The sequence below is a fragment of the Lathamus discolor genome, chromosome 3, assembly GCF_037157495.1.
Source record: "Lathamus discolor isolate bLatDis1 chromosome 3, bLatDis1.hap1, whole genome shotgun sequence".
Lineage (NCBI taxonomy): Eukaryota > Metazoa > Chordata > Aves > Psittaciformes > Psittacidae > Lathamus > Lathamus discolor.
In genome coordinates this window covers 64,849,446-64,871,829 of record NC_088886.1, presented here as the reverse complement: position 1 = coordinate 64,871,829, position 22,384 = coordinate 64,849,446, and the positions used below count along the sequence as shown (strand labels likewise).

The following is a 22,384-nucleotide window of genomic DNA, read 5'->3' as shown; positions in this document are numbered from 1 at the left end:
TTGACTCCATCACTAGGCATATCAAGGATGAGGGGGTCATTAAGAACAGCCAACATGGTTTTATGAGGGGGAAGTCATGTATGACCAACCTTATAGCCTTCTATGAGGAAGTGACTAGGTGGAGGGATGATGGTAGAGCGGTAGATGTAGTTTTTCTTGATTTCAGTAAGGCATTTGATACTGTCTCCCACACCATCCTCATAGATAAGCTAAGGAAGTGTGGGCTTGATGATCAAGTAGTGAGGTGGATCGAGAACTGGTTGAGAGGAAGAAGGCAGAGAGTTGTGGTCAATGGCGCAGAATCTAGCTGGAGGTCTGTGACTAGTGGAGTTCCTCAGGGGTCGGTGCTGGGACCGGTGCTGTTTAATATTTTCATCAATGACCTGGATGAGGGAACTGAGTGCACCCTCAGCAAGTTTGCTGATGACACAAAACTGGGAGGAGTGGCTGACACACCAGAGGACTGTGCTGCCATTCAGCGAGACCTGGACAGGCTGGAGAGTTGGGCGGGGAGAAACTTGATGAAATTTAACAAGGGCAAGTGTAGAGTCTTGCATCTGGGGAAGAACAACCCCATGTACCAGTACAGGTTGGGGGTTGACCTGCTGGAAAGTAGTGAAGGGGAAAGGGACCTGGGGGTCCTGGTGGATAGGAGGATGACCATGAGCCAGCAATGTGCTCTTGTGGCCAAGAAGGCAAATGGCATCTTAGGGTGCATTAGAAAGGGAGTGGTTAGTAGGTCAAGAGAGGTTCTCCTCCCCCTCTACTCAGCCTTGGTGAGGCCGCATCTGGAATATTGCGTCCAGTTCTGGGCCCCTCTGTTCAAGAAGGACAGGGAATTGCTTGAAGGAGTCCAGCGCAGAGCCACAAAGATGATTAAGGGAGTGGAACATCTCCCTTATGAGGAGAGGCTGAGGGAGCTGGGTCTCTTTAGCTTGCAAAAGAGGAGACTGAGGGGTGACCTCATCAATGTTTACAAATATGTGAAGGGTAGGTGTCAGGATGATGGAGCTAGGCTTTTTTCAGTGATATCCAGTGATAGGACAAGGGGCAATGGGTGTAAACTGGAACATAGGAAGTTCCACGTTAACATCAGGAAGAACTTCTTTACTGTAAGAGTGACAGAGCACTGGAACAGGTTGCCCAGGGGGGTTGTGGAGTCTCCTACACTGGAGATATTCAAGGCCCGCCTGGACAAGTTCCTGTGTGATGTACTGTAGGTTACCCTGCTCTTGCAGGGGGGTTGGACTAGATGATCTTTTGAGGTCCCTTCCAACCCTTGGGATTCTGTGATTCTGTGATTCTGTGATCATGAAAAGAAAAAAAACCAGGAAAGAATTTATTCCTTATCTATAAACGTGCTTTTTCTGTCCACCCAAGTGAATTCAGTGTCTGCTAGGGTAAGAATTTAGTGTCTGCTGGATTAGTCTCCTAAGGAGACTAATTCTTAAGTCTCATTAGGAGTGAGTGATTATGAGCGTAATACATGACATCATCCGTAGGCACATGACTGCTAGCAGGGAACAGGAAGAATGTGTGTGCTCTGGTGTCTCTGAAATAGAATCATTTCAGTGCAATTTCTGTGCAATTCTGTAACATTTCCTCTGCCTACAGAATTAACAAGCAGACATTTCTGTAATTTATGAAGCCATTCCATTATTTCTAAGGTCTTTGAAGCTTCACAGGCTTTACAAATATAACTAATCAAAACCAGTAAATAATGTTACATTTACAGAACTGTAGTAGATGCATTAACCTTTAGAGAGCATTTACATGCAGCTTTTACACTTTAGAAAGCAAGGAAGGGGCATCATTAAATGTAAGCTGATAGCTATTTAACAAAATGCCTTAAACTGCTCTATTTAATAGGCTTGATTGAACTGATATGCCTCATTAGTTTTCTGTAAGTTACACGATAATCTATTTACTACACCAACTTTCAAAACACTGATAATACTATAAATTATTATAGTAGCATTAGCAACTTTATCACTAGAACTGAAATATGGCTCGATTGAATTTTAACAATTTGTATGTTTGTTCAACATCAAATTAGAACGTCCTACTTTATTATACAGAAAGGCACTAGCTCATTCCTAAACAGATGGGATATATTGCATCTGATTGTACCTAGACAGAAAATACTTTACAAGCAGATCCTGTGCTCTGACACAATTCCAATTTAGGGAGAATGTATAGCTAAATATTGCCAGGTAATCCCATTCCTGAATTCTGAAGAAAACATTTTACAGAATCAAGTTCTACATTACTTAAGCACCTGAATGTTTCAAGCATGTAGAGAGTCTGTACTGTATTGATACTGTACCAGATAGAAACAACTAAGGATAGAAAGCTTCATACTTTAGTGGCAGAATGAACACAAACTGGTTTTCATCAGTTGTATAGTAGAATCAATTCCAACAAAAAGCCATAACAAGTGACCTTTATTTGTATTTAGAAGGACATACCATTTAGTATCAGTACTGCTGTCTATGGAGGTGCAGCTCTGGCTGTGTTACTAGGAAGCAAGATTCAACCACAGCTTTTTGTTTTTCTCTCTCTGAAATGGCAAGTTGGCAGAGCTCAGCATTCATACTTTTAAATGTAGTCCCTTGACCTCCTCTGCTGCATAGGCTTCTTATTTATTGTTATTCCCCTCTTCCCCTCTATTAAGCATCTTACCAGATCAAGATCTCAGAGGCTTGACATAATGGCTACCGCTTCATTGGCTGTTACATTCACTTTATATGTCTAAAAATAACCAGTACAGTAAGCTGTTTGGTAGAGGTAGTCCACAGAAGATGGCTAACTAGACTTCTCAGCTGTCCAGGACAGTGCTAGCCTTACCAGTTCTGTCTGAGTTAGGAATGGCTGCTCTTCATCAGCATGTCTTCCTCTCATCAGATCCCTTGACAAGTTTTCAACTGATGGAAATCAGCCGAGATTCTCTAGAAAACATGACGCATTACATGCATTTATATTACATTCCAAGCTGAACAAATAGTCTACTATAGCTTTGGGAATAGAAACCCCTCTTCTAATCCTTTGTCATTATATGACTGTTAAACATTTGTAATATTGCTGCCTGAATTTCTCTATCTGCTAAAAAGAAAAAAAAGATTAAATTTGCCAACTTCACAAAAGGATCATAGAATGGTTTGAGTTGGTTGGGACCTTAAAGCTCATCTAATTCCGACCTCCTGCCATAGTCAGGTACACCTTCTACTAGAGCCTGTTACTCCAAGCCCTGTCCAACCTGGCCTTGAACACTGACAGGATGGGGCAGCCACAGCCTCTCTGGGAACCCTGTGCCAGTGTCTCACCCCCCTCACATTAAATAGGGGGCGAATTACCTCCCTTGACCTGCTAGGCATGCTGCTGGGGATGCAGCCCAGGATACAGTTGGCTTTCTGGGCTGCAAGCGCACATTCCCAGGTCATGTTGAGCTTCTCAACAACTAACACCTTCAAGTCTTTCTCCTCAGTGCTGCTCCCAATCTAGTCTCTGTCCAGCCTGTATTTGTGCTTGGAATTGCCCCAGCCCACATGCAGGACCTTGCAGTTGGCATTGCTGAACTTCATGAGGTCGCATGGGCCCTCCTCTTAAGCCTATCAAGGCCCTTATCTGGATCACATCCCTTCCCCCAGCATGTCAGCCAAACCATACAGCTTGGTATCAACAGCAAACTTGCTGAGGGTGCACCCAATCCTGCTGTCCCATGTCACTGACAAAAGTGTTAAACAGTGCCAGTCCTAATACCACCCCCTGAAGAATGCCACTCATTACTAGTCTCCACCTTGGCATTGAGCTGTTGACCACAGCTTTTGAATGTGACCATCCAGCCAATACCCTATCCACAGAGTGATCCATCTGTCAAATCCCATGTCTCTCCAGGCAAGAATGTCATACGAGATAGTGTCACATGTTTTGCACAAGTAGATGCCTACTTGGACTTGATACGTCCAAGTACACTGTCAGTTGTTTTTCCCTTATCCACCAACACTTTAACCCTGCTGTAAAAGAACATACGTGTGAAGCTATGTTGGCTGTCAACAATCACCCCTTTATTGTCCATGTGCCTTAACATAGTTGCCAGGCACCAAGGTGAGACCAACTGGTCTGTGGTTCCCCAGGTGTTCATTTCTTTCCTTTTAAACAATGGGGGTTACATTTTTCCATTTCCAGTCAGTGAGAACTTCCCTGGCCTGCCACAACTTCTCAAATATGATGGATAGTAGCGTAGCCACTTTATCTGCCAGTTCCCTCAGGACCCATGGGTGCATCTCATCTGGTCCCATGGGCTTGTTCACCTTCAGGTTCACTAAATGGTCTTGAACCTGAGCTCCTATATTGAGTGGTCCTTCATTCTCCCAGTCCCAGCTTTGCCTCCTGTGACTTAGTCAGTGTGACTGGAGCACATGCTAGTGAAGACCAAGGCAGAAGAGTTGTCGGGTACGTCAGCCTTTTCCATATCCTAGGTAGCCAGGTCTCCTGTTCCCTTCCAGAGAGGGCCCACATTTTCCCTAGTCTTCCTTTTGTCACAGATGTACCTATAGAAGCTTATCTTGTTGCCCTTGACATCTGTGGCCAGATTTAATTCTGTCAGAGCTTCAGCTTTCCTAACCTGATCCCTGGCTGCTCAGATAATTTTCTGTATTCCTTCCAGGCCACCTACCTGTCCTTGCTTCCACCCTCTGTAGGTTTCCTTTTGTGTTTGACTTTGTCCAGGAGCTTCTTGTTCATCTATGCAGACCCCCTGGACTTTTTGCCTGACTTCCTTTTCATGTCTGAGATGACAGACAGCTATAAACAACAAATCATTTTAATTAAATGGTGAAATATAGTATAGCAAATAGAAATGCCCGGTAGGTTCATGTAACAAAAACTGAGGATGAATTTGTTTCTGTATGAGTTCCTTTGTCTTCTCAGTTCTGCATAAAATATATCAGGTCCAGATTTAAAGTGTAATGATAATAAAAACCACCATGATATCTGGGGTGTTGAGGGTGGGGAGCCTTGCATCAGTTTAAAATTACTGTTATTGGTATATTTTTTGTTAGTTAAAATTTACCAGACACTCCCAACAGCTCAAGTGTAGGAAGGTAAGATAAATAATAATTAGCAGTCTTTCTGTGTAGAAGCACCATCTGTGCCATGCCAGCAATCACAGCCTGTTAGAAAGAGCAGTTTATTGAGATACTTTGCACTGGCACTATTTGATAATGACTGCACCCCCTTTGTTTAGCAATCATGATTCACTGTATTTGCAATTTAGCAATCACAGTGTTTTTAGCCCTGTTAATTTATGTTGCAGCTGCATTTCTAGATTAGGCAGAGACCATATTTCTCAAATACAAATTACAACACTCAACCCTTTTTTGGTTTCTTAGGTAGATTATAATCCATATGGGAACTTGAGTGCAAGGAGTTTTCATGCAGTGAACACAATGGGCATATAAACTAATTCGTGCAACAACAACAAAAAAGTCCTGTTTCTAAAATGCTCCTGAGGTTGCTTATATACCTGCTAATCAGTTTTCTTGTTACTGCTGCAAACTGCAATCCACCCAACTAATTGCAATCTACACAAAGGGGTATATGCACCAGAGATTATTACTGGAACAGGAGTAATTTGAATTACTCTTCCTGTTTTAAAGAGTGAGCAACTTGACCACGCTGCCGAGGGGTTTTGTAGTTTCTCTGTATTCTGAAGAGGTGAAATTAAGTCCTTTACCACTTACAGCTCTGAAAAACACCAAAGAGAATAACCTGTTGATACCCAAACAAATGGGCAAGGTCCGCTGTGGGTAATTCAAATCATTTTGTGTTACCTTTGATGGAAAGCCTGAACTTCTCTTTATCAGGGACAGCAACGATAGGACAGGGAGTGATGGGTTCAAGCTTAAACAGGGGAGATTCAGGTTAGATATAAGGAAGTTCTTTACTGTGAGGGTGGTGAGGTGCTGGCACAGGTTGCCCAAAGAAGAGTTTAATGCTCCATCCCTGGCAGTGTTCAAGGCCATGTTGGATGGAGTCTTGGATGACATAGTCTAGTGTGAGGCATCCTACCCATGGCAGGGGCATTGGAACTGGGTGATTTTAAGGTCCTTTCCAAACCAAACCATTCTGTGATTCCATGAACTTGTCTCTGTTGGACAGAAGGTTCATGCAATGCTGCTGATGTTCAGTTCCACCCTGGAGAAAGCTTTATTTCAGAAGCAAATGAATGATCTTGGTATACTTCTGTGGAAATAGTTATAAAATGAATATTTCAAAGAAGTACATTGAAACTGGTTGAGTTGCTCAAGATATGTGCCAGTAATAGTGGATGATGGAATATATTAAGCTATAAAAAGTTTAGGCTAAATTCAGCTGTAGTATAAAAAATTGTTTTTAGGTCAAACTGTAGTCTAAAACCCAGAACTCACAAAGCATACAGGTTCATGCTTGATTGTAAAAACAGGTCTCATCTGTAAAATTAAGAATGCAGTTTAGGGACCTGCATTTTTTTTTTATTGCCTCTTGTTTCAAATTAAAAAGCAGTAAATAAATTTCTACATAGCAAACTGTTTGCGGCATTGATGAATAGCTGAGTCTTAGGAAGTAAGTTTTATAGATTCGGAAGATCACCTTGTATTTGATCATAGTCCCTTTACTTTCCTTTTGCTTTAAGCTGCTCATTGGTTGACAAGAAATGGCTGCTTGTAATAAAGACATTTCCCACACTAAAACTTAACCTCCTAGGAAACAGTTGGTCTATTATCTTGACTGCATCTTTTTCTAAACTATATAAGAGAACCATTTTCAGCAGAGTACATTAGATTCTAGATACTTATTTTGTTCATAACTGAAGTTATGAATATTAATTCCTTGACCTGAAAATAACCCCTTAATGTTTTTGAGGAGAAAAATGTGGTTTTATTTTTCATTGAAACCTCAAGAAAATGAAAGCGGGTGACGTCAGCAATAGGTATTCGAAGTGCTTCCATGTGACTGCAACTCCTGTTTTGTGGCCTTCACTTGAACCTTATCTCATCTCTACATCCTCCTGCAGTACCAAGTTGTGTCTTCTTAGTCAAATAGAGCTTTTGTAGACCAGTATCCAGGTGCCAAGGTACCAGGGAACCTGGTACCAAGAGCTACTTGTAGTCAGTGTCTTCATTTCATTCCTTCCAACCTCTACTCATGATCATTTTTTTCCTCTTCCATATTTACTGGATAATATTAAGGAATGTATCAATTTTTGGCTGTCCAGATATAATCAAATGCTTACTAAGACCATCCCTGACTTAGAATAAAGAATTATATGCCATTCTGTGCACTGTAGAATGACAGGCACTTTTGAAATCAGTGGATTACAATGAATAGGTAGAAACCAATGCAAAGCAAATTTAAAACTGTTACTGTATATGTTAATTAGCACTGTTGTTTTCCTTTTATATCCTGTTTTGATTTTTACAAGCTATTTATTGTTTTTAATCATATCAGAGGTGTTAGGTGATGTATATTCTTTTAGTTATTCTAAAAAATCCAGAAAGTTTTATCAAGAGAAAAACAGCTGATATGACAGATTGGGACTTTTATCCTATGAATTAAATGCCAAAAGAGAAATTTAATGTTCTTTAGTTAGTATTTACTACTTATTAATACAGTGGAAATCACATTCTCAGAGTTTTTTCCACTGGCAGTATTTTAGAAACCTGAGATTATGAGCTTTGTCTCCATGTTTTACAGGGACCTCCAGGAGCAACTGGTGCTGAAGGCAGACAAGGCGAAAAAGGTGCCAAGGTAATACAGTCAAGATTTTTTGGGGGAGCATTTAAGTGTACACTGTATATAAATGAAAAGTAAATTCCTTCTCATGCACTGAATGTGAAACTTAACCAAAACAATAATGGGCAAACCATAAAATCCAAATTTAACTCCAGAATTAGTAGTAGTACATAATGGAGTACATGGTGGACTCTCACAGTGCAGGCCCAACTTAGCTCACGCCTGCAGAAAAGCAAGATGAGCCTGCTTTACTGGCAGCACCACATCTTTATATGAAGCTATAAAAATACTGTTCAAAAACCTGTCCTGTGCAGAACACTGTTTCTAGAATAGCTTCTAAAAAAAGGAGTGAAGAAACTTGACTCTCATTTTGCAGCTTGTATCTCCCTACAGTGCCAAGCTTAGTCAGCTCTTCCTATCTGATCTCTGTTGCTATGTTCTTTCTAGGGTGAACCTGGTGCAGAAGGGGCTCCTGGAAAAACAGGTCCTGTTGGTCCACAAGGACCTGCAGGAAAACCTGGCCCAGAGGGTCTCCGGGGCATTCCTGGCCCTGTGGTGAGTAAACAGAGCATATAGTAATAATATAAATATTGCATTTCTTGTATAACCTCTGGTAAAGCAAACTTTATGTTTTTTTCTAGGGAGAACAAGGTCTACCTGGAGCGCCAGGTCAGGATGGCCCTCCTGGGCCTCTGGTAAGTACACTTCTCTTCAGTGCCAAACCAGAAAAAGCACCATTTCATTAAAATACAGCATTTACAGAAAAATGAATGTACAAGTCTGTTCCTAGCACAAAGTCACTATTCTTCTGTGCTGGTAAAATCTGATGCACAACTGCCTTCGAATTTTACTGCTCTACTTCAGTAGGCAGCTGTGCTGAATGATGCTGAGCATATAAAAACTTGCATAAGGCAGTGTAAAACCAAATTCTTGAAATCCCCTGAAGAGAATTTAATATTAATGAAACTTTCAACCAAAGAATCTACTTCTAGCCCCACGTCAGCAAAGTTTCATACTTTAAATCCTTGAGTTTCCTTAGCAGTTGCAAGTTTTGTACAGCCATTGATTTTAGTGACTGCTAGTTTAGGAAAATATTATTTATAGGGTAAAAGTTTATATCATATCTATTCCTTAGAGAAGTAAAAATCAGGTCAGAATAAGGGCCAAAAAGGAGCTTCTACCAATGAAGAAAAGATGCTAGTTTTCTAAAAATGAACAGTAGCATCATGTCAGTTGTCCACTGTGGCAGTGCCAGGAACCAGTGTTTCAAAAGGGTCTGAATGAACCAAACTCCCATTTTCTAGTGCATCTAAGGCATGCCACAGTTCTGCTATGTCTTAATAATGATTAAAGCAAGGGAAGCTCGTAGATGACATACTATCAAGTTACATCATTGCTTCTATTTACGCTTGCTTTTTTAGTGGATTTCCTTCTAACAAGCTGAAAACATGATACTGAGCACAAGTTGCACAACACTGCTGTTCTTACTCAGTATTATGTGCAGACATTCAAATCTAAATTATATAAACTAGTGGAAAGATCTTACATCTGCTGCTTTCCAGATTCACTGAAACTGTCACAGTTGAGTGACACATTGGGAATAAAAAGCCTTGAAACAATATATAGACTGTTATAGTTTGATGGAAAAAAAAAACCCAAGTGTTACACTGCTAAGGCATTTTACAGTTTGCAAGAAGTGCAAACATATCACATACTAAGTAAAATGTACTCTGTTATTTTGGCCAGAATATACAATCAGATAACTTCAAGAGAATAGGGCAATAAAGAGCTAAGCTGTGTCAGAAATTATGTGGCTTTTAAAGGGCAAGAGGAAGGCTTTGAGTAAGAAGTGTGAAGAGAATCCTCTGTTCCTTTTTCTGCGTAGACTCAGAGGATACAAATGATACAGGTCCTTAGGTAGCCTTAATACTGAAAGTTTTTGCACTTAAGCTGTAAACCTGAACTCAAAATCTTCCCAAGAGCATTCCTGCCTCCCCGGTGAGAATTCAAGGTCTGAACAGCAGCTATACATTTTTCATATCAGAATTTTCCAGTCGATAAAAATGGAAGTGGAAAAAATGAGGAATTTAAACTAAGATGCTGCATAATCAAGACTTTTATCCTAAACCAGTTGTTCATTTTCATGTGCATATGTGAAAATGAGCAATTGCCTTTTCTTTCATAGACAGAAACACTTGCACAGGTGAAAGCATTTGGGTAACCATTTGAATTTTCAAAACATGCAAGTTCATGACCTCTAAGTAGAGTTTCAGAACAAATAGTTTTATGCCGCACTCACTAGAAGGATTTTTCCCAATGGGCTGTGATCTGGTGGATAGGTGTATCTATCAATCACTTCTATGTAAATTACAATGGCACCTACGTATAATTTCATTTTTCTCTGACCATTAGAAAACAAAAATGAGCAAATAATGTACCAAGGAAACTTTACACTATAGGTCTTTGTTGTCCTTCATTTTAGCATTCTAATTTTGTCTAGTCTCATGGTTAACATATTGCTTGTAAATCAGAAGTTGGGAACAATGAATGAGAAGCTGCAAGGAAGAAGTATTCTCTGGTGCTAAGCCCGTAATACAAACTCTTTTTTACAGAGAGTTTATGATGGGATCACCACCATAGTTTTTAAATGATGTGCCCAATAAAATGTGTGGGGGAGAAATCAGGGAACTGAAAACTGATCTCCTCTGTTACAATTCTGTGTTGATACCTAAAGCCAAAGAACAATTACTCAGCAATAATAAACATCCCTTTCCCACACATCAGTTACCAGAAGCCTCCTAATACATCATCAGAAAATCTCTTTTCCAACATTTAAGTTCATTTAAATACTCAGTTCAAGTCTGAAGCTAAATGTATTAATGAAGTGTATACTCCCAAATGCATAGGCTCAACAAGAGTGTGTCTTGTCAGCCCAACAAGAACCTTTTTTTAGATGCATTGCTGCAACTTAAACTTTAGTTTGGATTTTAAGGAAGTAAAGTTTATATGCAAAAGTCGCTGAGGTTAGGTCTCCCTCCTTCACGTTCCTCCCTCCACAGTAGATTGCTATAGGGAGAAGAATATGAAAGCAGATTTGCAGCAGAGCACAACACACTGCAGGTGAAAATATCTGATTCTGTATTCTAGAAGCTTAAAAATTCCACTTTTCATTCATGAATTATGTATTTACCTAGGCTTTTGCATCTAACGATACCTGAGGTAGAGATAGAAAGGGTATGCACTGAATAATATTTTGTACATGAACTGTTACAGCACTTTTGAATCTGTGCCTGGTTGAAAAGGTCACTTATTACTGCTATCCATATCCTAACTTCTCAGATGTCCACCGCCAGCAGGAGACTAGCAGTGATGAGATACTGACTGAGTCTAGTAGCTCTACACCTGATGCAGAAGTGTTCAGTGTCCGGATTCATAGCCTCTGAGAAATGAATGCTTGTTCTGGGACTGCATGTGCACTGCATAGCCTGAATTTTTTCACCTCATTCAGTACAAATTACAGAAAACCAGCACTGCCATTTTTGTGAAGTACAGAATATTTCTCAAATCACTCAACATTCTTCTAAGATGATAACTAAGGATTAAAATAATAAAAAAAAGGCAAGCCAAGGTGATTTTAACAAGCTTCATATAGAGACTTTTTCTGTGACATCTCTCTGGATTTTTACAGTTGATAAAGTAGTATTTCAATGGATTGTTCTTATGACCCAGTAAAGCTACAAAAAAAAAAAAAAAAAACAGTGTCAGGGAAAATAAGCTTGTGTCAAGTTATAAGAACAAGGTTATTTAGTGTTTTTTTCAAGGGAGGTGCAAAAAAAGACTTATCTATATGAATATGTTTCTCCCTTGCAGTGGTTTCCCAGCTAGCAAGACTGCAGTGGAGTTTTCCTCTAGATTCTATAAGCATCAGCTTACATTGGATCCACCTGAAAAAAAAAAGGGTGGTTTACTTTGTCCCCTCCCCACACCCATCCCAGAAACATGGAAGGGCTTGTGGAATGGTTTTGTTGACGCTGTGTTGTGCTGGGACAGGAGACAGAGCTGTGAACATTTTTGTTTACAGAAATCTAGCTCTATGGAGTGATGTTGAGGGACAACTGCAGATAAGACAAAGAACAAAAAGCATTAATTTCTTACTCAGTTTCATAAACTAACATATGCCTTTACTGTGCTGTAGAAAGGATGGCTTGTAAATACAAATTAGAAATTGTAAGCCGCTCTTGTGAACCATTTAAGTAAACTGATACCAGTAAAAAGGTATCAGTTTAACACCTCTGAAAGGTGTCCTGGTTTAAGCCCAGCTGGTAACTCAGAGCCATGCAGCTGCTCACTCTCTTCCCCTCTTTCTCCCACACCCCTACCCCTCCCACCCCGGGGGGACAGGGAAGAGAATGGAAAGAATGTAACCCCCACGGGCTGAGGTAAGAACAGTCCAGTACCTACAGTATAACATAAACCACTGCTGCTACCACCAATAATAATAAGGAAAATAACAAGGGGAGAGAATACAACCACTCACCAGCTGCCAACCGATACCCGGCCTGACCCAAGCAGCGATCTGGGCCTTCTGGGTGACTCCCCCCAGTTTCTATACTGGGCATGATGTGCTGTGGTATGGAATACCCCTTTGGCTAGTTTGGGTCAGCTGTCCTGTCTCTGCTTCCTCCTGGCTTCCCATGCCCTTCCTCACTGGCAGAGCATAAGACTGAAAAGGCCTTGATTGGGGTAAACATTACTTAGCAGCAACTAAAAACATCAGTGTGTTATCAGTACTGTTCCCAGGCTGAAGTCGAAAACACAGCACTGTGCCAGCTACTAAGGAGAAAAATTACTGCTATTGTTGAACCCAGGACATAGCGGTATTATCCCACAAATGAAGAGTGGAGGCCCCAAAAGACTAAGGTAGTTGCTAAAAGCATTTAGGATTGCCCAGACTAGAATTGCAAAACTTGAGTAACTAATCGCATTTACGAAAATGACAAAGGGTCATAAGCTTGTACATGTCAGTGGAGCTAGCACACACAGATCACATCAAGCAAGCTTGCAATGTTGAGTAGAAAGGACATGACTATGTAGAAAATACAGATTTAAATGCATCATAGTGGTCATGCAAGAATTACATGTGGCAAGTCAAAGAAACCATGATCCCAAGACAATGCCCCAAGTGCTGAAACAAAATAGGTGGTAGTTATCCAACAAAAAAAAAAAAACAACTAAGGAGCAGTTAGTACAAGCAACATGATTTATATTCTGCAAAAAATCTTGCTGAGTTGTAGTAAACTGGGAGAAAACATTAGAATCATAGAACAGTTAGGGTTGGAAAGGACCTCAAGATCATCTAGTTCCAACCACCCTGCCATGGGCAGGGACACTTTACACTAAACCATGTCACCCAAGGCTCTGTCCAACGTGGCCTTGAACACCGCCAGGGATGGAGCATTCACAACTTCTTGGGCAACCCATTCCAGTGCCTCACCACTCTTACAGTAAAGAATTTCCTCCTTATATCCAATCTAAACTTCCCCTGTTTAAGTTTTAACCCATTATCCCTTGTCCTATCACTACAGTCCCTAATGAAGAGTCCCTCCCCAGCATCCCTATATGCCCCCTTCAGGTACTGGAAGGCTGCTATGAGGTCTCCACACCGCCTTCTCTTCTTCAGGCTGAACAGCGCTAACTTTCTCAGCCTGTCTTCATACGGGAGGTGCTCCAGTCCCCTGATCATCCTCGTGGCCCTCCTCTGGACTTGTTCCAGCAGTTCCATGTCCTTTTTATGTTGAGGACACCAGAACTGCACACAGTACTCCAGGTGAGGTCTCACGAGCAGAGTAGAGGGGCAGGATCACCTCCTTCGACCTGCTGGTCACGCTCCTTTTGATGCAGCCCAGGATACGGTTGGCTTTCTGGGCTGCAGGCGCACACTGAAGCTGGCTCATGTTCATTTTCTCATCAACCAACACCCCCAAGTCCTTCTCTGCAGGGCCGCTCTGAATCTCTTCTTTGCCCAATCTGTAGCTGTGCCTGGGATTGCTCCGACCCAGGTGTAGGACCTTGCACTTGTCATGGTTGAACTTCAAGAGGATGGCATCAGCCCACCTCACAAGTGTGTCGAGGTCCCTCTGGATGGCATCCCTTCCCTCCAGCATATCAACCGGACCACACAGCTTGGTGTCATCGGCAAACTTGCTGAGGGCACACTCAATCCCACTGTCCATGTCACTGACAAAGATGTTGAACAAGACCAGTCCCAACACCAATCCCTGAGGGACACCACTCGTTACAGGTCTCCAGCCTGACATCGAGCCATTGACCACAACTCTTTGTGTGCGGCCGTCCAGCCAGTTCTTTATCCACCGAGTGGTCCATCCATCAAATTGATATCCCTCCAATTTAGAGAGAAGGATGTCGTGTGGGACAGTGTCGAATGCTTTGCACAAGTCCAGGTAGATGACATCAACTGCTGTACCCCTGTCCATCATTTCTGTAGCCCCATCATAGAAGGCCACCAAATTGGTCAGGCAGGATTTCCCCTTAGTGAAGCTATGCTGGCTGTCACCAAGCACCTTGTTGTTTTTCATGTGCCTTAGCATGCCTTCCAGGAGAATGTGCTCCAAGATTTTGCCAGGCACAGAGGTGAGGCTGACTGGTCTGTAATTCCCAGGGTCTTCCATTTTCCCCTTCTTGAAAATGGGGGTTATATTTCCCTTTTTCCAGTCGTTGGGAACTTCACCTGACTGCCATGATTTTTCAAATATGATGGCCAGTGGCTTAGCAACTTCATTTGCCAGCTCCTTCATGACCTGCTGATGGATTTCATCAAGTCCCATGAACTTGTGTACGCTCAGGTTTTTAAGATAGTCTCAAACCAGCTCCTTTCCTACAGTGGGCCTAGGGTCCTCATTCTCCCAGTCCCTGCGTCTGCCTTCCAAGACCTGGGTGGTGTGGTCAGAGCATTCGCCAGTGAAGACTGAGGCAAAGAAGACATTAAGAACATCAGCCTTATCCAAATCCAGGGTAGCCACTTTCCTGATAGCTTCCGGAGGGGGCCTACATTGTCCCTAGTCTGTCTTTTATTCGCTATGTACCTATAGAATCCTTTCCTGTTATCTTTAACATTCCTAGCCAAGTTTAATTCTAACTGGGCCTTAGCTTTCCTAACCTGGTCCCTAGCTTCCTGGGCAACAATCCATGTATTCTTCGAATGCTGCTTGTCCTTGCTTCCACCTTTTATAAGCTTTTTTAAAACATTACGAGGATACTGTCCACTATGATAAAAGAAAGGGCTAAAATAAGCAACTAAAATAAGGTGTGGCAATTAAAATGGAAGTAACAATTGAAAGCGTGTAATGTAACCACAAGCAAAATTAGGGTAATAAAAAAAGAGTATTTGAATTTTTTTAACAACACTTGCTTCACAGGATGCTTTCAGTGCTCTGAGAATTCAGTTGACCCTCTGCTTCATAGATTTCTAATCATACAACTCTATAGATTTCTAATTATAAAGTAACCTAAATGCTACAGCAGCATCATCACACTTTTTATTTCAACTTCATCATGGGCCCTAAATTACATGCTGTTAATCACAACCATTAACCAGTGAATGACTCTGTACTTTGACTTACACTGCCTTTAGTAGTATTTCAAGCAACCATGATCTGAGCAGTATGTTAAAATTTACTTTAACGTTACTTCCCTTGATTTATTTAGGGTCCACCTGGCCTGCCTGGCTTGAAAGGAGATCCAGGTTCCAAAGGAGAGAAGGTATAATGTAGTCATTGTGCATTTGTAATTTTTATCCAGTCTAAAAGTCTGTATAAAATTAGCAGAAGAAACAGTAGAGGTTTTGTATCAGAAAACAAGGCAACTTGCTATGTCTACTCAGCTTCACATAGCCTGCTAGTAATTGTGAAGTTTTAATCCACATCTGGTATCCTAGAGCTATATAGAAAGGAAAAGATTACTTCCTGTGTCATAATCTGTTTACCATGTGATTCGTCCTTGCAATAAAAATCCCAAAGACAGTGATGTAAAGAGAGCTGTTCATGTGACAAAAACTAAGTAAGTAGCAATAAAAAGTACTTGAGATTTTTTTTAAACAATAAAATCTAAATATTTAACAGCTATAACACCTTCTTTTGAAATAATGACTTGAGAAATCCAGGCTAGCACAGTTTATTGATTGCTTGTATATCAGAAAAAAACTACATAGAGAAAGGGGTATCAGTATCTTCTGAATTTCAGGTTTTGTTTATGTGCTTGCAGCAGCTGCTTATACAGCCATATTGCATATGGAAACAACTGTGCAACTCTATAGTATGCTTATAGCATCTAAATGTAACATTTATGAAATTTGTACCCACAAGTATTGTTATTTTTGTATTGGTTTCAGTAAGGAGTATGTTGTACCTCTTTCACTGAATAAGCAGTCACAGCTTGCAAATGAAGTCTAAAAGGCCAACTAAAACCAATTAATATGCTTTCAGAATAACTTTTTTTCAGGTTAATCGTTGACTAGCAACAGTGATGACATTTGAAAGTTCTAATTCATGTGTTTGAAAAGCACATTTACTTTATATATATTGTGTGTTAACTATATTTTCTTCTGTCTTGTTTAGGGACATCCTGGTTTGATAGGCCTGATTGGACCTCCAGGAGAACAGGGTGAAAAGGGTGATAGGGGTCTTCCTGGCCCACAGGGATCTCCTGGAGCCAAGGGTGATGCAGTGAGTAAAGCATATTTGTGCTTTCATTCAAGTTCTGTGCAAGCAAAGAACACATATTCAGCTATTTCTTCTGAGAGACATAAAGTTACTATAAACATGTAACACCCAGAGCCTCCTGCTAGAAGTTAAAACTTTCCTGCAGACACTGTGAAGTTAGCTTAAAACAGTATCATACTTCAGATGATGAAGTAATCACATACACCTAAAGGATAAGATAAAACTAGCAACACCAATCTCATCATGTTTATTAACTGCACTACCCAAAGTAGCTTCCTTTCTCCTAGTTACTATCCATGTTTCCAGGCACTATGTAAAAAGTGAGGTTTCGAAGTCAGTCTAAAGGGGAACACAGTTGTGACTGTAAGTACTGCAGTGTAAGAACAACTACAGGCAACTCAAAATGTCAGGTAATATTTTAAACTTACAGGCTATTTTGACTCTAGCAAATGGCCTAAATCAAAACTCATCAGGGTTGGATGCTTTCATAAATATGTTTTTAAATCCAGTCCAGTACTTCAGTTCTGTACTTACTCTCTTACTCTGTCTTAGGGAATTTCCGGTCCTGCAGGTCCACTCGGACCCCCTGGTCCTCCTGGTTTACCTGTAAGTAATTTCATCCAGTCCTCCGGTTCAAAACATTCCCTGATTGTGTGACATACACTCCAACTGTAGTTCTGTGTTCTTGCCCATAGGGTCCCCAAGGTCCAAAAGGTTCCAAAGGATCCAGTGTAAGTAGTTTGCATCTGTATTTTTGGTTCTTTAACTTCTGTGTGCGTTACTTTTAACATTGTGTAATATGGTCAACACTTCATTTCTTTCATTGCCTTATAGGGTCCTGCTGGTCAAAAAGGTGACAGTGGGTTACCTGGTCCACCTGGTCCCCCAGTAAGTAAGAACTCTTATCTCACATGCAGAAGGGTAGAAGCCAGCATTTTTGAACTTGCAGATAAGGAATATATTAATGATTGGGATTAATGAAAAATGTTTTTTTTCCAAATCTGAATGAAATGTTTCAATCACTTGAAGTATTGCTTTGTAGACCCCAAGCGGAGTTTTAAAATTTTATCAAAGAAAACATCCTCAGTTTTCATTTGTCATAGGCTATGCCTGTGCTTGAGGGAATTGCCAGGGATAAATAGGCAAGTACAAGTCAGTTCTGCACACTTAACTTACATGAGAGCAACACACTCCTCCCCAAAATATCAAAGAAATAAGTGAAACTAAGAATTTGAAGAAAGCCTATTCAAAGCTTCTGCAAGCCACATCCTGTGGCCTTCCTCTGCCTATTTATGCGGCTGAAAAACAGACAGAAAAGGTAACCAGATACATTGCTTTCCACTCAGGGTCCTCCGGGTGAGGTAATCCAGCCACTGCCAATCCAGTCACCCAAAAAGACAAGAAGATCTCCTGATTACATGTTATCTGATGCTGGTGATAATATTCTGGATTATTCTGATGGCATGGAAGAGATCTTTGGTTCACTGAATTCACTGAAGCAAGACATTGAGCATATGAAGTATCCAATGGGCACACAGAATAACCCAGCCCGAACTTGCAAAGACTTGCAACTCTGCCACCCAGACTTCCCAGATGGTATGTTAATATTACATGACAAAGGCAAACAAGGCTGAAGTTACAATCTGCTAGGATACTTTAGAGAATAATTCATTATTGGTAGGTGGTTAATATAGTTGATCAGTAAACACAGTCTCATTAAATCAATTTTTCATGTATAAAAATGCATAAAATGTAAGTAAGAGCCGTTCTCTTGGTAAAATCCTAAAATACATAACCTGATCTGGGTTTAGATTTAAAACTTTGTGGAGTGCCAAATAAAAACCAGTTCCTTTTTGGAAATGTGGGCATTGCATTTCTAGAACTACCCAAACAGGAGAGGAATTAAAGATTGATGCTAATTAGATCAGTGGAAAGGAAAATCTCAAACGTCAGCCTGCTGGGATAGCTAATAGCTTGTATTAAAAGAAATGGAAACTATTCTAGCTGTACACTTTAGCTGAGCACAATAACATAAAATAGCACTGGTATTATATGAGATTTATTATTGACTGTGACTCTCAAAAAGTTTACTCTTCTTTTACACTTAGAAACAATAATTTGTTTTACTGCATGACCACTGTTTGTTCTGTATCATTCAGCAAACAGACATTCAAGTTTCTCTCATACTGTTTAGTGCAGAGTTGTATGAACAAGACGCTGTGTTCTCAAGAACTATCTTGATTTAATTATTCTTTGTTGTTTTCTGAGCTTACCCTCTGGAAAGGTTTAAATGAAAGCTAGCCTTCACAGAGCTTTCATGCTTTCATAGTTTTTTTCAATTGCAATGGATAATTTTCCAAGTTCAAAGTAGTATTTTTTTGTGCCTTTAGATGGGAGGGAAAACAGATTTCAACAGTTTAATGCTATTTTGTTGTTTTCATTCTAGGTAGATAAAAACAGATGGTTGCCTTGAGGCGTAGTTAAGCAATATATATGCTATATGAAAAGTACATATTTTACAATTCAGTGACGTTCATAATAATGAATGTTTTTTATAAACCAGATTCACCTTCTTCATTTACCAGTATTTGCTTAGTATCTGGAGCTTTCTTCATATAAAAGTAATATTTTGTTTAAAATAAAAGTAAATGCATTCAATTAAAACACAAGATTCTCCAGGGGCGAGAATTTGTTTTCAGTAAATACAGCCTGAATCAATAGAATTTTAAAATACCATAAATGCTTTGTCTATGCCCTGTAATTAGAAGACAGAACTGATGAAGGGATTTGTCATTTTTCTTTGAAACCTTTACTATTAGCTTGAAATTGGATTAGAACAGTAGTGTCAGAAAATCATCTGCTGTCTTACTGAGAAACTAGCCGAAGATAAGGACCCACACCACAGAAATCACCATTATAATTAGTATGGTGTTAAAAAGTGTTGATTTTTAATGGACCTTGGATTGACTGTGGCTCTCTTTCATGCCCAGCCTTCACTCACTCTAGCATTGTAGAGCCTGAATTCTTAGCCATGCCAGTCTGGCAGGATTCTTGAAACTATATAGCGGAAGTTTTAACTGTCTTTCCCACTGTCACCTAACCAAGGATTAGTTAAGGTGCTTTTATCAACTGAAGCAGCCTGGAGCTTCACTAGTCTAGTCTTGCAGCTTCCTAACCCAGTAGCAAAAACGTCTTTGCTTAAAATACATCTCTCAATAAAAGCTTTAGGTAGTTGTGCCAGCTATAACCTCACTAAGCCCTGTGTGGCCATATTTTTATGTTGATAGGTGTGCAAATAACTACAGATTTTTCTCTCTGACCTAAGCCATATCTTTTTTATGCCTAAAGATGCCTGTGCTCTGTTTTTGAAAGTGCTGTTACCACAGGTACAAATTATCCTTCTATCTTGAATACTGAAATGGCCAAATTGTTGAGACTTGCAATGTATGTTTCACGCATAATGTCCTTCCTCCACTAGACCAAGTTCCATCATAACCTCAAGCAGTATCCTGCAACAGAATCATGGTTTGAAGTAAAATTACAGAAAAAGAAAAGGAAAAAATTAGAGAAAAGATGAAAATAGACTTGATAAGTCTATTAAGTCTTGATAATAGCAGAAACAAATCACAAGGCAGAAAAGGGTTGTTTTCTCATCATTCAGATAAACCGACTTTGCTATAAACTTTGGAGGACCAAAGTAGAGAAAAAAGTACTGGGGTAGCAGTAAAAACTGGGTCTTACAAATACTGATTCCACTACATAAGCCAAATAATTTCTCATTTATTTTAGGGGAATATTGGATTGATCCTAACCAGGGATGTTCAGGAGACTCCTTCAAAGTGTACTGCAATTTCACAGCAGGTGGAGAAACTTGCATCTACCCAGATAAGAAATCTGAAGGAGTAAGTGCCAATCTGTGTTTTCAGCTGGCTGCTGACAGATCCTACTACGCTGTTGCAATGTTGAACTAAAGAAGATAATTACATTGTCACATTTTCGTATATCTATCTTTCTGGTTACACTAAAACGTGCACAAATCTGAATGAAGTGGTAAAATGGTACATAGACGTAACAAACAGTATTTTCACTGTTTTGCTTAGATAGGGAATCTCTGCATCTGCTTGCTGACATTGCACTGCATTTCAGGATGCAACATCCAGTTAAAGTGCATAAACTTAACCTAGACTCTTGACCTAAAACCTAGACTCTTGCTGCATTTCTCTTGTGGTTTCATTTGTATCTATTCCTTTTGTACCTGTGGAAGTAGATATGAAACACTATGTATTAACAGTGTCCTCACTTGTTATAAATGACCTCTGATGGGGCAGATAGTGTAGAGGTTTCTTTCTAAAAGCTTACCTAAACAAGAGAGATATATCAGCATTAACAACAGTGAAAACTCTAATTTATACACTCTTCACAGGGACAATTTAAACCAGCAGTTTACCTGAAACTTAACAAATGAAAACAGTCTCCCTTAAATAGAAGTAGCTCTCTTTATAAGCTATCACTTTGGATTCCATTTAAAGTTACTAATTTGAAGGCATTCTGTACAAGAAAACCATCCTATTTTAGACCTTTAAAGGGGCTGAGATCTCGCTATCTGATGTGAAATTTGTCCCAGGTAATGTAAAACCTTCCTATCTGATAACATGTTTTAAATATTCTGTCTCTGCTGTTTTTCCACACAGGTTAGGATTTCATCATGGCCAAAGGAGAATCCAGGATCTTGGTTTAGTGAATTTAAGCGAGGCAAACTTGTAAGTTATCACTGCAACATAACAGTTACTCACAAATCAAGTACACATTATCAGTGATCAAAAGATCCCAAATAATTTTACAAATACATAGATAATAAAAAGTCTCTTCAGCCCCAGGCCTTTTCCCCTAAATATTAGCACAGGTATGCAACCTCTTGCCATTGGACAGCAGCTTGCTCTGTGTTGTGCCACAATGATCCCAGTGCTCACATCACCACTGACCCTTAGTAAAGCAGCTGGAGCACAGATCCCCTGCCCACTTCTAGATAGCTGGAAATATACTGAGTATGCAAAGATGAGACTACAGGATGACATCACTTTATAATTAACTGAACACAGATTCCCAAAGAGATTCTGCTGTCTTTCACTATGTAATTCTCTCCTGAGTTCTGAACTATAGTTCTTCATCCTAAATCTGTTGCCACTACATGAAAACCTATTTACTGAGCTGTAGCTTTATTGAACTTTACACTCCATAAAATGTTACTATGTTGGCTGATTTTTTTTTTTTTTAATTTTTTTTAAGGACAGTTTTGTGGTTCTTTTGTCAACAATAATTTTGGTTTGCATTTTAACAAAGGAAATGGAAAATATTGATGTAACTTGTATTTTCCAGCTTTCCTATTTGGATGTTGAAGGCAATTCCATTAATATGGTCCAAATGACATTCCTTAGACTACTGAGTGCTTCTGCCAGACAGAATTTCACTTACAACTGTCATCAGTCTGTAGCTTGGCATGATGCATCATCTGACAGCTATGACAAAGCACTAAGGTTCTTAGGATCAAATGATGAAGAAATGTCTTATGACAACAGTCCTCACATCAAAGCCCTTCACGACGGGTGTGCGGTAAGTGGAGGCTCAGAAGAGTCTTTACAAAACCAACCTATCAATTAAAGTAGAAATCAAACAAGCACATTTTTTTCACAGTTTTCTTCTGGGAAAAAAAAAAACAAACTCTGAACTATTCTATTTTTAATAGAATGCCTTTCAGTAGATTTTTAACTACAGTACATAATTCCCTTTTTTAATTTTCATATAGGTACCAAGAAAAAAAACCCTAAGCAAAAATAAGGCAAACAACAGAAATGGAACAAACCTGGCATGCATAC

General features: G+C 39.9%; 1 protein-coding gene across 3 annotated transcripts in view; it reads left to right on the top strand.

The window, feature by feature from the left end:
* Positions 1 to 22,384, top strand: part of COL11A1 (collagen type XI alpha 1 chain) — a 168,760-nt gene that overhangs the window by 143,248 nt on the left and 3,128 nt on the right. For all 3 annotated transcript variants that reach the window (XM_065669577.1, XM_065669580.1, XM_065669579.1), the window contains 12 exons: positions 7,735 to 7,788; positions 8,221 to 8,328; positions 8,415 to 8,468; positions 15,499 to 15,552; positions 16,407 to 16,514; positions 17,064 to 17,117; positions 17,207 to 17,242; positions 17,346 to 17,399; positions 17,858 to 18,107; positions 20,301 to 20,413; positions 21,203 to 21,271; positions 21,888 to 22,121. In XM_065669577.1, the coding sequence (XP_065525649.1) occupies positions 7,735 to 7,788; positions 8,221 to 8,328; positions 8,415 to 8,468; positions 15,499 to 15,552; positions 16,407 to 16,514; positions 17,064 to 17,117; positions 17,207 to 17,242; positions 17,346 to 17,399; positions 17,858 to 18,107; positions 20,301 to 20,413; positions 21,203 to 21,271; positions 21,888 to 22,121 (1,188 nt within the window). The remainder of the gene's footprint in view (positions 1 to 7,734; positions 7,789 to 8,220; positions 8,329 to 8,414; positions 8,469 to 15,498; positions 15,553 to 16,406; positions 16,515 to 17,063; positions 17,118 to 17,206; positions 17,243 to 17,345; positions 17,400 to 17,857; positions 18,108 to 20,300; positions 20,414 to 21,202; positions 21,272 to 21,887; positions 22,122 to 22,384) is intronic.